Raw genomic sequence first — 14,489 nt, 5'->3', positions numbered from 1 at the left:
TAAAGGGAAAATCAAGATACTTTTCACTTGAAGTTATTTTATCTGGCTCTTATGAATCTTTTGGATTTGTTCATATTTTAGAAAGAGTCTGAGAAACTAATTGATCTAATCACTTAACTTTCCTATTCCAGCCAGACGTAAGGGTAGGGTGCAGTTAATACTATGTGGACAATATCTTGATTTTGGCATAGAACTGAACTTGATGTGTAAAGCATTCTTACAAATAGCCATTTTCCAAGCCAAGTTCAACTTCTGTGAGAAAAGTAGTAAAGAATCCAAATTTCACAAATGTTAGTTCCCTTATCAGTAGGCAAGGAACTGGATTCATCATTAATGATTACTACAAATACTATGTATTTAGCATCTAACATGTGCCAAGTATTGGGCAAAGGGTTTCATATGCATGATCTCATTTAAGCCTCACAATAAAACTGTGATACATAAGCCTGAAGGTTAGAGAGGTTTAATGGTTTGCCTAAGACTATTCAGATAGTCAGTGCCAGAGCTGGGATTTAAACCCAGGTTGAGTCAACCCCACAGCCCATGCTCTTAACCATCATATTAGACTATACATCTATCGGGGATAAGATGGGAGAAATTTTACCATTGTTTACAAGGCTACTGTCCAATAAAAAGTAATCAAAATGAGTAAAATTAATTTTTCAGGAGGTAGAGACCTAATTGTCTCACCGAAGTTTTTGAAGTGATGGAATGAAAAAAAAGTTCACTAGTTTTAAATTGAACCACTCCATTCTTATGTGGAGTGGTTTCAAATCAAGGTAAGAGGGGAAAACAACAAGAAAATGTTTTCAAAGTTTTGCTTTTCAGAGGCTTGCAAAAGACCATTGGGAGAGCTAAAAGACACAGTACGATGTACATGGTTGAAATTCTTTGAAGTCTAGCTGAGGAGATGTATTTTTTGGTGGAAAGATATTTGATGTAATTAAACTAGATCCCTGATCTAATTAAACTCCACGGTGACAGTAAAAGGAAGGTAAGCATTACTTCACACATTTTGTTAATAGGAAAGGTGAAATATTAATGTGATATTGCTTGTCACATAGGAAGACAATGATAGCAGAAGTAATAGGAACATGGGGCTCTTAGTGCCAGAAGAGACTCCCTGTTCACAATTTGTGATTTCTAAACATCAATAAGCTTTGCCCTAGATAATTCCAAGGCACACAATTAAAAAATTATTGGACAGTTTAAGTTGTGAGGAAAATGGCTGGTAGTCTGGCAAGACAGAAGAGGATAGTACCCTTACTCAGAAGTACTACTCCTTTACTATATGGAAACAGATGTTGATATCTTTTAAATAGTAGGCTTGCTGTGGTGGTTACATAAAACTTCTAGATATTGACCATCTGTTACACAATGTTGTATTTGAATGCAATTACAGTTGGATGCACTTATTTACTTTACTTTTTATACTTGGGATAAAGTGCTGGTAAACTCATTCACATAAATGACTGAAAACAAAACAAAACAAAAGCACATTGGTATTATGTGCCCAAAAGCACTGATACTGAAAAACCCATAACACCCCTCCTTCCAACCAAATCAAGGGTAGGATTCTCACCATTTCTTCTAAAAGACTGTATTATTTAGCATTGTGTCAGCTAGATACTTATTCACCAGCACTGTTGCATATCTAAGTAATTAAGGTTCGTCATAATGACCTTGAGACCCTGTCCAGATCCCAAAGTACATTCCGTAGCATAAAGAAAAGATTAGGTTATGCTCAGTGTAGTTTTATTGTTAAGTATTTTTTACTGAATGCACATTCTTTGAAAATTGGTGATCCATTGCTATCTCTGCATTTACCAGAATATTTCATGAACTACAATAGATAATCCCTTCCTCAGCCATGCCAGAGAACACAATACCAAGAAAATAAGAGGTTTGCTATTCTATTTGCTTGTGGGGGCCCTTTTACAAGTGAGGAGCTGATTACTATCCTTCCAAAAAGCTCAGAGGACCAAAATGTCTTTACCTGTTGCATTCCTTGCAGGGCTTGCTGCAGGAGTTTCAGCTGCTGTTCCTTGTTTGGGTCATCTTCTCTGTGGGCTTTGCCTTGTTCTTGCTTTAGCAGTTCCACCTCATTCCGGTAGGCATCAAGCTGCCAACGGAGGCTGTCATTTTCTTCTTTCAGAGCTTCTGCCTGTGATACTAAGGCTAAACAATCAATACAAAGGAGTGAAAACCATATATCCAGATTCCGTTGTGGTTCACCTTAGTACCATGAAAACTTGGTGTTTTAAATTGACATGTATAAAAAGCCTCTCAATGAGAAACTTTAGATCTGAGTTGGCCATGGTAGCAAGAGATGGACACAAAAGCACAAAGACTCGTTTTTGTAAATGAACACAGAATTCCAACACACAAAAGTCCTCATTGTGTTTCAAATTCTTCACCTCAAACATCACTAAAATATTTCTAGGTAACATCAGTTACTTTTACTTGAAATGCTGCAAATAATAAGAGCCTGTAATAATAAAATAGAAGGCTAATTGTCTTGAACTGATGACTGTCCACACAATAATTTGGCTGACAGTTATTTTTTAAAAATGCAGCCTTAACTGATCCTATAGAGGAAAGGTAAATGTAAAAATTAAGACACAAGACTTCCTGGGGAATTCCCTGGTGGTCCAGTGCTTAGGACTCTGCGCTTTCACTGCTGAGGGCCCGGGTTCGATCCCTGGTTGGGGAACTAAGATCCCACAAGCCGTGCAATGAGGCCAAAAGAAAAAAAACTTACAGTTTATGGTCTAGCATTTAAGGAGCTTAGAAGTCACCACTCCATCCTAACAACAAGTAAAAAGCTGAACAAGCTGAAAAAAACCAACAATTCTTCTTAGATACAACAGAGAAGTGAAGTAAGAGGGCAAACTCATACACCCAAAATTGGAGAGACAAACAGGTGAATATAGAGAATCACAACTTACCAGAACAGAAACCCATGAGCAGATATTGCCACAGGAAACAGTGCCAAGGTAGGAAAACCTAAACTGTACTTGGCAATTTGCTGTAGGCTCAGTGTAAATAAGTCTGAGAGTTAAAAACTCCAGGGAGACCCAGTCATAGCTAGGTCCCTACACTTTTGTGAGTTTTATCTCCAGGGGCTCCACCTGGTCCTCAGAGTGAACACTGGAGAAAAATTCCTATGTGCTTCCAGCAGGGGAGGGGAAAAAGAAACCCTCTTGAGATATGCCAGAGCATCATATTCTTCTTTAAAAGGGCTGCCTTCAGAAGAAATGATTTTACCATAGCCTAACATACCGGGGTAGTACCAGAGCCTAACCAACCCAGGGAACCAACCAGCTCCAGACCCCTCTAGCCATTCTGTCCCACCTAAAGGGGGAGAAAAAACTGAGAAACACTTGTGAAGTTCAAAGTCCAGAGGTATAGGCTCACTAAAAGACTGAGACCTAATCATAGGACTATAACATGATTCTCCTCCTACCACATCTTACCACAATACCACAAAAGTCCTATTTAACAGAGTTCCTTTCACCTAGTACATCATGTCCAGATTTCAACAAAAAAATTACAAGGCATACTAAAAAACATAGTTTGAAGAAACTGAACAAGGATCAGAACCAGAGTCAGATATGGCAGAAATGTTGGAGTTATCAGACAGGGAATTTAAAACAACTATTATTGGGAATTTGCTGGTGGTCCAGTGGTTAGGACTATGTGCTTTCACTGCTGAGGGCCCAGTTTCAGTCCCTGGTTGGGGAACTAAGATTCCCACAAGCTGCATGGCGCCAGAGATCAAAAACACTAACAGAAATGAAAAATCCCCTTGATGGACTTATTAGTAGATTGGGCATGGCTGGGGAAAGAATTTCTGAGCTTGAGGATATGACAATAGAAACCTCCTAAACTGAAAAGAAAAAAGAAAAAAAATTACCCCCCCAAGAACAGAAAATGCAAGAATTGTGAGACAATTACAAAGATGTAATGTATACATAATGAGAATATCAGAAGGAGAAAAAAGAGAGAAACGGAAACAATATGTAAAATAATAATGACTGAGAACATGTCTAAATTAATGTTAGACACCAAACCACAGATCCAGGAATCTCAGAGAGCATCAAGCAGGATAAATGCCAAAACATATAACATTCAAATTTCAGAAAATCAAAGAGAAAGAAACAATATTGAAAGAAGCCAGAGGAAAAAAACACCTTACCTATAGAGAATCAAAGATAAGAATTACATGCTACTTCTCCTCAGAAATCATGCAAGCAAGAATAGAATAGAGAGAATAGTCAAAGTGTTAAGAGAAAAAAAAATTCACCAACTTAGAATTCTGTACCTTGTGAAATTATCCTTCAAAAGTGAAGGAGAAATACTTTCTCAAAGAAAAATTGAGGGAATTTGTTGCTATTAGGCCTGCCTTGCAAGAAATGTTAAAAGAAGTTCCTAAGACAGAGGAAAAATGACATAAGTCAGAAACTTGGATCTACATAAAGAAAGGAAGAACATTAAAGAAGGAAAAAGTGATGGCAAAATAAAAACTTTAATTTTTCTTATTCTTGAGCTAACAGATAATAGTTTGTTCAAAATAATACTGACAATGTGTTCAATTATGTATGCGTGTGTGTGTGTGTGTGTGCGCGTGCGTGCGCTTATGTATAAGTGAAATTAATGACAGCAATGATACAAGGAATGGGAGGAAGGAATTGGGATTATGTTATCATAAGGTATTTGCACTACCCACAAACTGGTATAGTGTTATTTGAAAGTGGACTTGGATTAGTCATAAATGTAAATTGCAAACTCTAGAGCAACCACTAAAAAAGTAATAAAAAAGAAGTATAACCAATATGCTAACAAAGAAGAGAAAGTAGAATCATATAAAATGCTCAATTAAAACCACAAAGCGCTGGGAAAGTGTAGAAGACAAAAGGAAGAACAAAGAACAAGAGCAATAAATAGAAAACAGTAACAAATATGGTGGATATTAATCCAACTACATCAATAATCATTTTAAACATCAGTGGTCTAAATACAATTAAAATTCAGAGATTGTCAGAGTGATAAAAAAACAAGAAACAACTATAGTGGTATCTTTAAGAAACATACTTTAAATATAAATATACATATAGATTAAAAGTAAAGGAATGGAGAAAGACACTATGCTAACACTAATCAAAAAAAAGTAAAAGTAGCTATATTAATTTTAGACAGAGCTGACTTCAGACCAAGGAAAGTTATCAGGGCTAAAGAGGGGCATTACATAGTGATAAAGGGGTTAGTACTACAAGAAGACATAACAAACAATGTGTATGAGCCTAACAATAGTGTGTCAAAATAAGTGAAGCAAAACCTGGTAGAACTGCAAGGAAAAAATAGATGAATCCACTATTATAGAGACTTCATACCTCTCTATCAAAAGTGGAACAATCCAGTAGGAAGAATATCAGTAATGACACAGTTGAACTCAACAGCACCATAAATTAACTGGATACAGTTGACATGTATAGACTGTTTCATTTAACAAAGGCAGATTACACATTCTTCTCAAGCACACATGCAACATGCACCAAGATAGATCACATTCTGCATCATAAAACACATCTGAACACATTAAAAGAATAGAAATCACACTAGGTATGCTATCAGACCACAATGAAATTAAACTAGAAATCAATAACAGAAAGATAGATGGAAAATTCCAAAATACCTGGAGATCAAACAACACACATCTAATAGGCACAAGTCAAAGAAGAAATCTCAAGAGAAATTTAAAAATATTTGAAATAAATGGAAATAAAAACACAACTCTCAAAATTTGTGAGATGCAGTGAAAGCCATGCTTAGAGGGAAATGTATAGCATTGAATACATAGATTAGAAAAGATCTAAAAAGAAGAAAGATCTAAAATCAATTATCTGAGCTTCCACCTTAGGAACCTAGAAAAAGAAGAGCAAATTAAATCTAAAGTAAGCAGAAGAAAAGATATCATAAAAATAGATCAGAAATCAATTAAATAGAAAATAGGAACTCAACAGAAAATTTATGAAACCAAAAGCTGGTTCTTTCAGTAAAATTGATAAACCTCTAGCCAGTTTAACTAAGAAAAAAATAAAGAAGACACAAACTACTAATGTCCAAAATGAAAGAGAGGATATCACTATAGATCCTATGAACATTAAACGGATAATAAAGGAACATTATGAACAACTTTATGTCCAACATTTGATAACCTAGATGAAGTGGGCCAACTCCTTGAAATACACAATCTGTTAAAACACACACAAGAAGTAAACATGGGAAGGAAACCTAAAAAGTATATGTATATGTATGGCCGATTCACTTTTCTGTACAGCAGAAACTGACATGGCAGTGTAAAGCGACTATACTGTAATATAAAAAAGAAGACAGGGCTTCCCTGGTGGCGCAGTGGTTGAGAGTCCGCCTGCCGATGCAGGGGACACGGGTTCGTGCCCCCGTCTGGGAAGATCCCACATGCCGCGGTGCGGCTAGGCCTGTGAGCCATGGCCGCTGAGCCTGCGCATCCAGAGAGGGGCCACAACAGTGAGAAGCCCGTGTACCGCAAAAAAAAAAAAAAAAAAGTAGACAACTTGAATAGGCCTCTATCTCTTAATGAAATTGAATCAATAATTAATAATTCTCTAAAACAGAAAGTACTAGGCCCACATAAGTTTACTACTGAATTCTTTTAAACATTTAAGGAAGGAATAATACAAAATTTCTACAATCTCTTCCAGATGATAGAAACAGAGGGAATACCTCCTAACTCATTCTATGAAGTCAGCATTCCCCTGATACCAAAACCATACAAAGACATTACAAGAAAAGAAAGCACAGACTGATAACTCTCATGAACACAGATGCAAAAATCCTCAACAAAATATTAGTAAATCAAATCCAAGAATGTATTAAAAAGAAATACACCACAATCAAGTGGAATTTATCCCAGGTATGCAAGGGTGGTTCAACATTCGAAAATCAATTAATGTTATCCATTACATTAACAAATTAAAGAGGTTAAAGTCACATGAAAGTATCAATAGATGCAGAAAAGGTATCTGACAAAATCCAGCACCTATCCATGATTAAAAAAATCTCCGTAAACTAGGAAGAGAGAACTTCCTCAACTTGATAATGAACATCTACAAAAAACTTATAGCTAACATCATACATCGTGGTGAGAAACTTGAATCTCTCCCATTAAGAACAAGGCAAGGATGTCCCCTCTTACCACTGTTTTTTCAACATTGTACTGGAAGTCCTAGTTAATGCAATCAGACAAGAAAAGGAAATAAGATGAACATACAATGGGAAGGAAAAAATAAAATTGCCTTTGTTTGCAGAGGACATGGTCATCTATGGAGAAAATCTGAAAGAACTGATAGAAAAACTCCTGGAACTAATAAGCACTTATAGCAAGGCTGCAGGATATATAAAAAAGTTAATATACAAAAGTTGGTTGCTTTGCTATATACCAAAAATGAATAAGTGGAATTTGAAATTCAAAACATACTACCATTTATATTAACACAACAAAAATGAAATACTTAGGTATAGATGTAACAAAATACATATGAGATCTATATGAGGAAAACTACAAAACTCTGATGAATGAAATCAAAGAACTAAATAAATGGAGAGATTAATGTTTATGGATAGGATGACTTTATATTGTCAAGATATAGGTTATTTCCAACCTAATTTCTGGATTCAGTGCAATCCCAATCAAAATCCAAGCAACACAGTCATCAAGACAGTATGGTACTGGCGCAAAAACAGACATATAGATCAATGGAACAGGATAGAAAGCCCAGGGATAAACCCACACAACTATGGTCAACTAATCTATGACAAAGGAGGCAAGGATATACAGTGGAGAAAAGACAGCCTCTTCAGTAAGTGGTGCTGGGAAAACTGGAGAGCTACATGTAAAAGAATGAAATTAGAACACTCCCTAACACCATACACAAAAATAAACTCAAAATGGATTAAAGACCTACATGTAAGGCCAGACATTATAAAGCTCTTAGAGGAAAACATAGGCAGAACACTCTATGACATAAATCACAGCAAGATCCTTTTTGACCCACCTCCTAGAGAAATGGAAATAAAAACAAACATAAACAAATGGGACCTAATGAAACTTAAAAGCTTTTGCACAGCAAAGGAAACCATAAACAAGATAAAAACACAACCTTCAGAATGGGAGAAAATATTTGCAAATGAAGCAACTGACAAAGGATTAATCTCCAAAATTTACAAGCAGCTCATGCAGCTCAATATCAAAAAAAGCAAACAACCCAATCCAAAAATGGGCAGAAGACCTAAACAGACATTCCTCCAAAGAAGCTATACAGATTGTCAACAAACACATGAAAGGATGCTCAACATCACTAATCATTAGAGAAATGCAAATCAAAACTACAATGAGGTATCACCTCACACCAGTCAGAATGGCCATCATCAAAAAATCTACAAACAATAAATGCCTAGAGGGTGTGGAGAAAAGGGAACCCTCTTGCACTATTGGTGGAAATGTAAATTGATACAGCCACTATGGAGAACAATATGGAGGTTCCTTAAAAACCTAAAAATAGAACTACCATACGACCCAGCAATCCCACTACTGGGCATATACTTTGAGAAAACCCTAATTCAAAAATAGTAATGTACCACAATGTTCATTGCAGCTCTATTTACAAGAGCCAGGACATAGGAGCGACCTAAGTGTGCATCAACAGATGAATGGATAAAGAAGATGTGACACATATATACAATGGAATACTACTCAGGCATAAAAAGAAATGAAACTGTGTTATTTGTAGTGAGGTGGATGGACCTAGAGACTGTCATACAGAGTGAAGTAAGTCAGAAAGAGAAAAACAAATACTGTATGCTAACACGTATATATGGAATCTAAAAAAAAAAAAAAGGTTCTGAAGAACCTAGGGGCAGGACAGGAATAAAGATGGAGACGTAGAGAATGGACTTGAGGACACGGGGAGGGGGAAGGGTAAACTGGGACGAAGTGAGAGAGTTGGCATGGACATATATACACTACCAAATGTAAAATAGATAGCTAGTGGGAAGCAGCCGCATAGCACAGAGAGATCAGTTCGGTGCTCTGTGACCACCTAGAGGTGTGAGATAGGGAGGGTCAGAGGGAGATGCAAGAGGGAGGAGATATGGGGATATATGTATACGTATAGCTGATTCACTTTGTTATAAAGGAGAAACTAACACACCATTGTAAAGCAATTATACTCCAATAAAGATGTTAAAAAAAAATCCAAACACGTTATTTTGTGGATGTTGACAAACTTATTGTAAAGTTTATAAAGAGAGGGAAAAGACCCAAAATGGCCAACTCAATATTGAAAGAGAAGAATAAAGTTGGAGGACAGATGCTACCTGACTTCAAGACTTAACAGAAAGCTGTAGTAACTAAGACAGTGTGGTGTTGGTGAAAGAATAGACAAATAGATCAATGGAATAGATTAGATAGCTCAGAAATAGACCCCCATAAATAGAGTCAACTGATCTTTGACAAAGGAGCAAAGGCAATACAATGGAGCAAAAATAGACTCTTTAACAAATGTGCTGGAACAACGGGACATCACAAAGATTAATTCAAAATGGATCACAGACCCAAATGAAAAATGCAAAACTATAAACCTCCTAGAAGATAACATAAGAGAAAATGTAGGTGACCTTGAGTATGGTGATGACTTTTTAGACACAACACCAAAGGTATGACCCATGAAAGAAATAATTGATAACCTGGACTTAATTAAAATAGAAACTTCTCTGTGAAAGACAATGTCAAGAAGACAAGCCACAAACTGAGAGAAAGTATTTGCAAAGGACACATCTGATAAAGGACTGTTATCAAAAATATACAATGAACTCTTAAAACTCAACAATAAGAAAATGAACAACCCATTTGGACTAAAGACCTGAACAGACACCTCACCAAAGATATACTAATGACAAGTATGCGTATGAAAAGATTTCAACATCATATATCATTAGGGAATTGCAAATTAAAACAAGAATGTGATATCACTAGAAACATATCAGAATTGCCGAAATTCAAAACAATGACAGCGTCAAGGACTGGTGAGGATGTGGTGCAAACAAGAACTCCCCTTCATTGCTGGTGGGAATGCAAAATGGTACAGACACTTTGGGAGATAGTTTGGCAGTTTCTCACAAAACTAAACATACTTTTAGGATATGATCCAGCAATCATGCTCCTTGGTATTTACCCAAATGAGCTAAAAACTTTGTCCACAAACCTGCACATGAATGTTTACAGCAGCTTTATTCATAATTGCCAAAACTTGGAGGCAACCACAATGCTCTTTAGTGGTTATCTAACCACTGATATACTGTGGTGCATCCAGAAAATGGAATAATAAATGGCACTAAAAAGAAACGAGCTATCAAGCCACAAAAAGACATGCAGGAAAAGTAACTGCATATTACTAAGTAAAAATAATCAATTTGAAAAGCCTGCATACTTTATGATCCCAACTATATGCCAGTCTGGAAGATCAGTAGTTACCAGGCATTTGGGGGGAGGGAAGGATGAATAGGTTCAGCACAGAGGATATTAAGTTACCTGAAACTATTCTGTATGATACTACAATGGTGAACACATACATTTTATATATTTCTCTAAAACCATAGAATGGATACCAAGAGTGAACTCTAATGCAAATTATGAACTTTGGGTGATGATGATGTATTCAGCTACTGTAACAAATGTACCCCTAGGGTGCGGGATGTAGATGGTGGGGGAGACTGTGTGTATATGGGCACAGGCAGTATTTGGGAACTCTGTACTTCCTGCTCAATTTTGCAATGAACCTAAAACTGATCTAAAACTTAAAGTTTATTAATTGAAAAAAATAAGACACATAGGGAAACCTAGGTTAAATTTAATTATTTATGGTTATTGCATATTTTTCAAGATCACAATATCATAAAATCTACTTCAAAGTGTTTAATAAAATTTTCATTCATTCAACAAACATTTATTGAGTTCCTTCCGTGTTCCAGGCTTATGACTATTGTAAAAAATGAAATTCCACTAATCTCTATTGTTTATACTCCAAATTTATGGAAATATTTGTAGTTTATTCCCTTTTTGACTCCTAACAGAGTATAGATGAACGCCTCTGTACTATCTTCTATGCCTTCTACTTTCTTCAACCCTGATTTGTATACAAATCCCTTACATCTATTTCCTAACTACCTACTGTCTGAAGCTGATTTCATTATATTCTGCAAATCAGTCCCATCCATCAGTCCATTTCTATCAGTTCTACTGTTATGGGTTGAATCTGTCCTCCTAAAAAAGATACTTTGCAGCCCTCAGAATGTGACCTTATTTGGAAATATGATCTTTACAGAGGTAATCAAGTTAAAATGAGGTAATTGGGGTGGGCTTATAGATTTCTATGACTGGTGTCCTTATGGAAAGGGGAAATTTGGACACAGAGACAGACATGCACACAGGGAAAATGTCACGTGAACAGGAAAACAGAGATCGGGGTGATGCATCTTCAAGCCAAGGAATGCCAAAGATGGCCAGAAAACCACCAGAAGCTGGAGAGAGGTCTGGAACAGATTCTCCCTCAGAGCCCTCAGAAGGAACCAACCCTGCTAGAGCCTTGATCTCAGATTTCTAGCCTCCAGAACTGTGAGACGATAGATTTCTGTTGTTTAAGCAACTCAGTTTGTGGTTCTTGTTGTAGCAGCCCTAGCAAACTAATAAAATCACCAACCTTCCATTCTCCCTAGATTAGAAAACCTAGGCTCATTCTGAATTCTTTCCATTCTTCATCATTTATATTCAATCTAGCACAAAAGACTTTAGTTTATTCCCCCCAAATGACTCCTAGCATCTTTAATGTCATACTCTCTGTTACCTCTTTTTCTTCTATCATTTTTCTCATTTCCTGTTGCCTTCACTAGTCCCAATCATCATCATTTTATATCTCAATTCCTATAAAAGTCTCTGGTTTGTCTCTATCAATCCAAACTTATCTCCTAAAATATACAATTCATGTTGCTTTTATCATACAAGTGCCATGGTTGAAAGACATGCTTATAGTGACATATTGCCTACTATGCTAAGTCTAAGCTTGGCATTCATGTCCCCTATGGTCTAGGCTCATCTTGCCCACTCAGTCTTTTATACCCCTAATCACATCATTCTTATTTCCCTCTTTGAGCTGTGCTCCTTCTCCCTCTCTGCATCAAGATGCTTTCTTACTTTCTTGCCTTTCATCCAAGCCTGTTCATCTTTCAAGGCCTTGATCAATTTTCACTGACTGCGACTACTCTGGCCCACACTCTCTTGCCCTGGCTGCATTCTAATCAGTACCTTCCAGGTTAGCACCAAGTGGTATTTCTTACATTTTATGTATGTTTACGTATATTACATCTTTATTTCTATCAGCTGATAGGATATAATGCTTGTTAACTAACTGATCAAACTCCTAAAGTGGGAATACTGGGAGGTAGGAGGAGAGAAGGAAGGAGATTGGATACCAGTGGAAGAGAAAACTTTGGCTAGAACAATGGAGAATTAGTCTAAGTCAATGTTTTCCAAATGTGCTCCCTGGACCACGATCATATAATTCATTTAGGATGGCTGATAAAATTTAGATTCCCAAACCCTATTACAGGCCTATTGAAGCAGACTCTATAGCACAGAAATCTGAATTTTAAAAGGTAACCCAATGATTCTTATATATATATATACCAAATCTGAAAACCACCAATTTAAGTGAAGAAGGCAGAAGACAGATGCTGAAAGGGAACAGCTATCCTTATGTTTACTGGGTACATGTACTTTCCATCATGGTTAATAGAATGAAGTAGTTTCACACCATCATGATTTGCTTTGATGTGATTCTCCCTCTTCAACACATTGCTTTGAGCACAGCGGTCTTTTCTTCCATGGCAAGAGTATTTCCAGTTCTGAATCACAAATATGGGCTTAGCTACCATAGAGAATCTCACAGAACAGAAATTTTGTGGCACTTCAAGGAAAGGTAACAGACTGCTAGCTTTGACTCAGACTGGGAAGTATATTTAACCAAAAACATGCTATAGGCTCCTGAAATTCAAGTTTGGTAGCATGGAGAGAGAGAAAAAAAAATCTTTTGAGTTCTAGTTGCTTAAGCTTTTCATTGGAACCAAGCGATAACTAAAACATGTAGCTGATTTAGATAAAAACTGAGGACCTGCTCACCGGCTCACACTGAGCAGGATTTCTGCAGTTGAGTACTACAGACATGCAATAACAAAATTAGATACGATCAAGGGGAAGAAAAATGCACAGAAGTCCTTGAATTAAAATGAATTGAAACCTTCTGGGAGAAAAGCTATTTGGTAAGCTCCATTAAGTCCATTGTACATAGCTTTATTTGACAAAGCAGCATCCTGGCATGTGGAACAGGAAAGAAAATAGCTATAAGATGATCTGTCAGGGAGTTTCCAGTCTCTAAAGAAATAAGATTCTGTGCAGTAGCCAATACAGCTTTTAACTCAAAAGAGATACAGAAGCAAAATGCAATTATATAACCCTAGTAAGTACATTCAATCTGAATCTCCCATATACCCCTCTCCTCCCCCAGTAATTCCTCAAACTCAGCAACTTATCAAGTGGATGCTCAAACTTACGGTCGCATTCATTTCAGGGTAACAGTGGATTTATACTGTATAAAATACTGCAGATACTGAGGTGGAGACAATCCTACAAATCAAAGATTAATCAGCTATAAAATATCCTGGCTAAACACTTAAATAATTTGAATAGCTCAATTATTATTAAATTTTTTGTTTATCTTGGCTATAAGTTTATAGTATGTATCTGCAGTTATTAGTTTGCTGTTCTGAAAATATTAACTATTCACTGATTACAAAGGGTTTATTTAATATATACGGAGGTTTATATGTTTAGGGATGTAACATATGGCAAAAATAGAGGAAATTCAGATGTAACAGCTAATGAATGCTTTTTAAAAATTCTGACTTGGTGATTTTCTTTCCTTAAGAGTTTTTGTTCATGGAGTGAAGATTCTGGGATCACTCAAGTGGCTAGAGCTGCTCACTTCAATATGCAAGTACAGGAACCAATAAATTCTGATTTGCATTATAATCAATCTGTTTTCTATCTGTCTCACACAGACACACAGACACTCACAGAGACATAGACACACAGACACACAGACACACACACACAGTGGGGGCAGTATACTACCATATCTCCAATGTCTAGCACAGGGCTGGGAATGTAATAGTTATTAAAGGAGTGAATGAATTCACTTAACCATTATAAAATCTTTGTTAGATAGTTTTTATAATGTATTTCTTATAAGTGTGGAAGCTGAGGCTCACTGAGGAAGAAGTCCTTTCTATGTCAAGAAAGGCAGAGCTTGGACTAGAACTCAGGTGTTCTAACTTTA

At 36.5% G+C, this 14,489-nt stretch overlaps 1 protein-coding gene across 7 annotated transcripts in view; it reads right to left on the bottom strand.

Annotated features, from left to right (window-relative positions):
• Positions 1 to 14,489, bottom strand: part of ENOX2 (ecto-NOX disulfide-thiol exchanger 2) — a 298,745-nt gene that overhangs the window by 27,853 nt on the left and 256,403 nt on the right. For all 7 annotated transcript variants that reach the window (XM_060137045.1, XM_060137044.1, XM_060137040.1 and 4 more), the window contains one exon: positions 1,997 to 2,178. In XM_060137045.1, coding sequence (XP_059993028.1) covers positions 1,997 to 2,178 — 182 coding nt within the window. The remainder of the gene's footprint in view (positions 1 to 1,996; positions 2,179 to 14,489) is intronic.

Source organism: Lagenorhynchus albirostris, chromosome X (assembly GCF_949774975.1).
Source record: "Lagenorhynchus albirostris chromosome X, mLagAlb1.1, whole genome shotgun sequence".
NCBI classification, from domain to species: domain Eukaryota; kingdom Metazoa; phylum Chordata; class Mammalia; order Artiodactyla; family Delphinidae; genus Lagenorhynchus; species Lagenorhynchus albirostris.
This window is presented reverse-complemented; position numbering and strand designations above follow the sequence as displayed.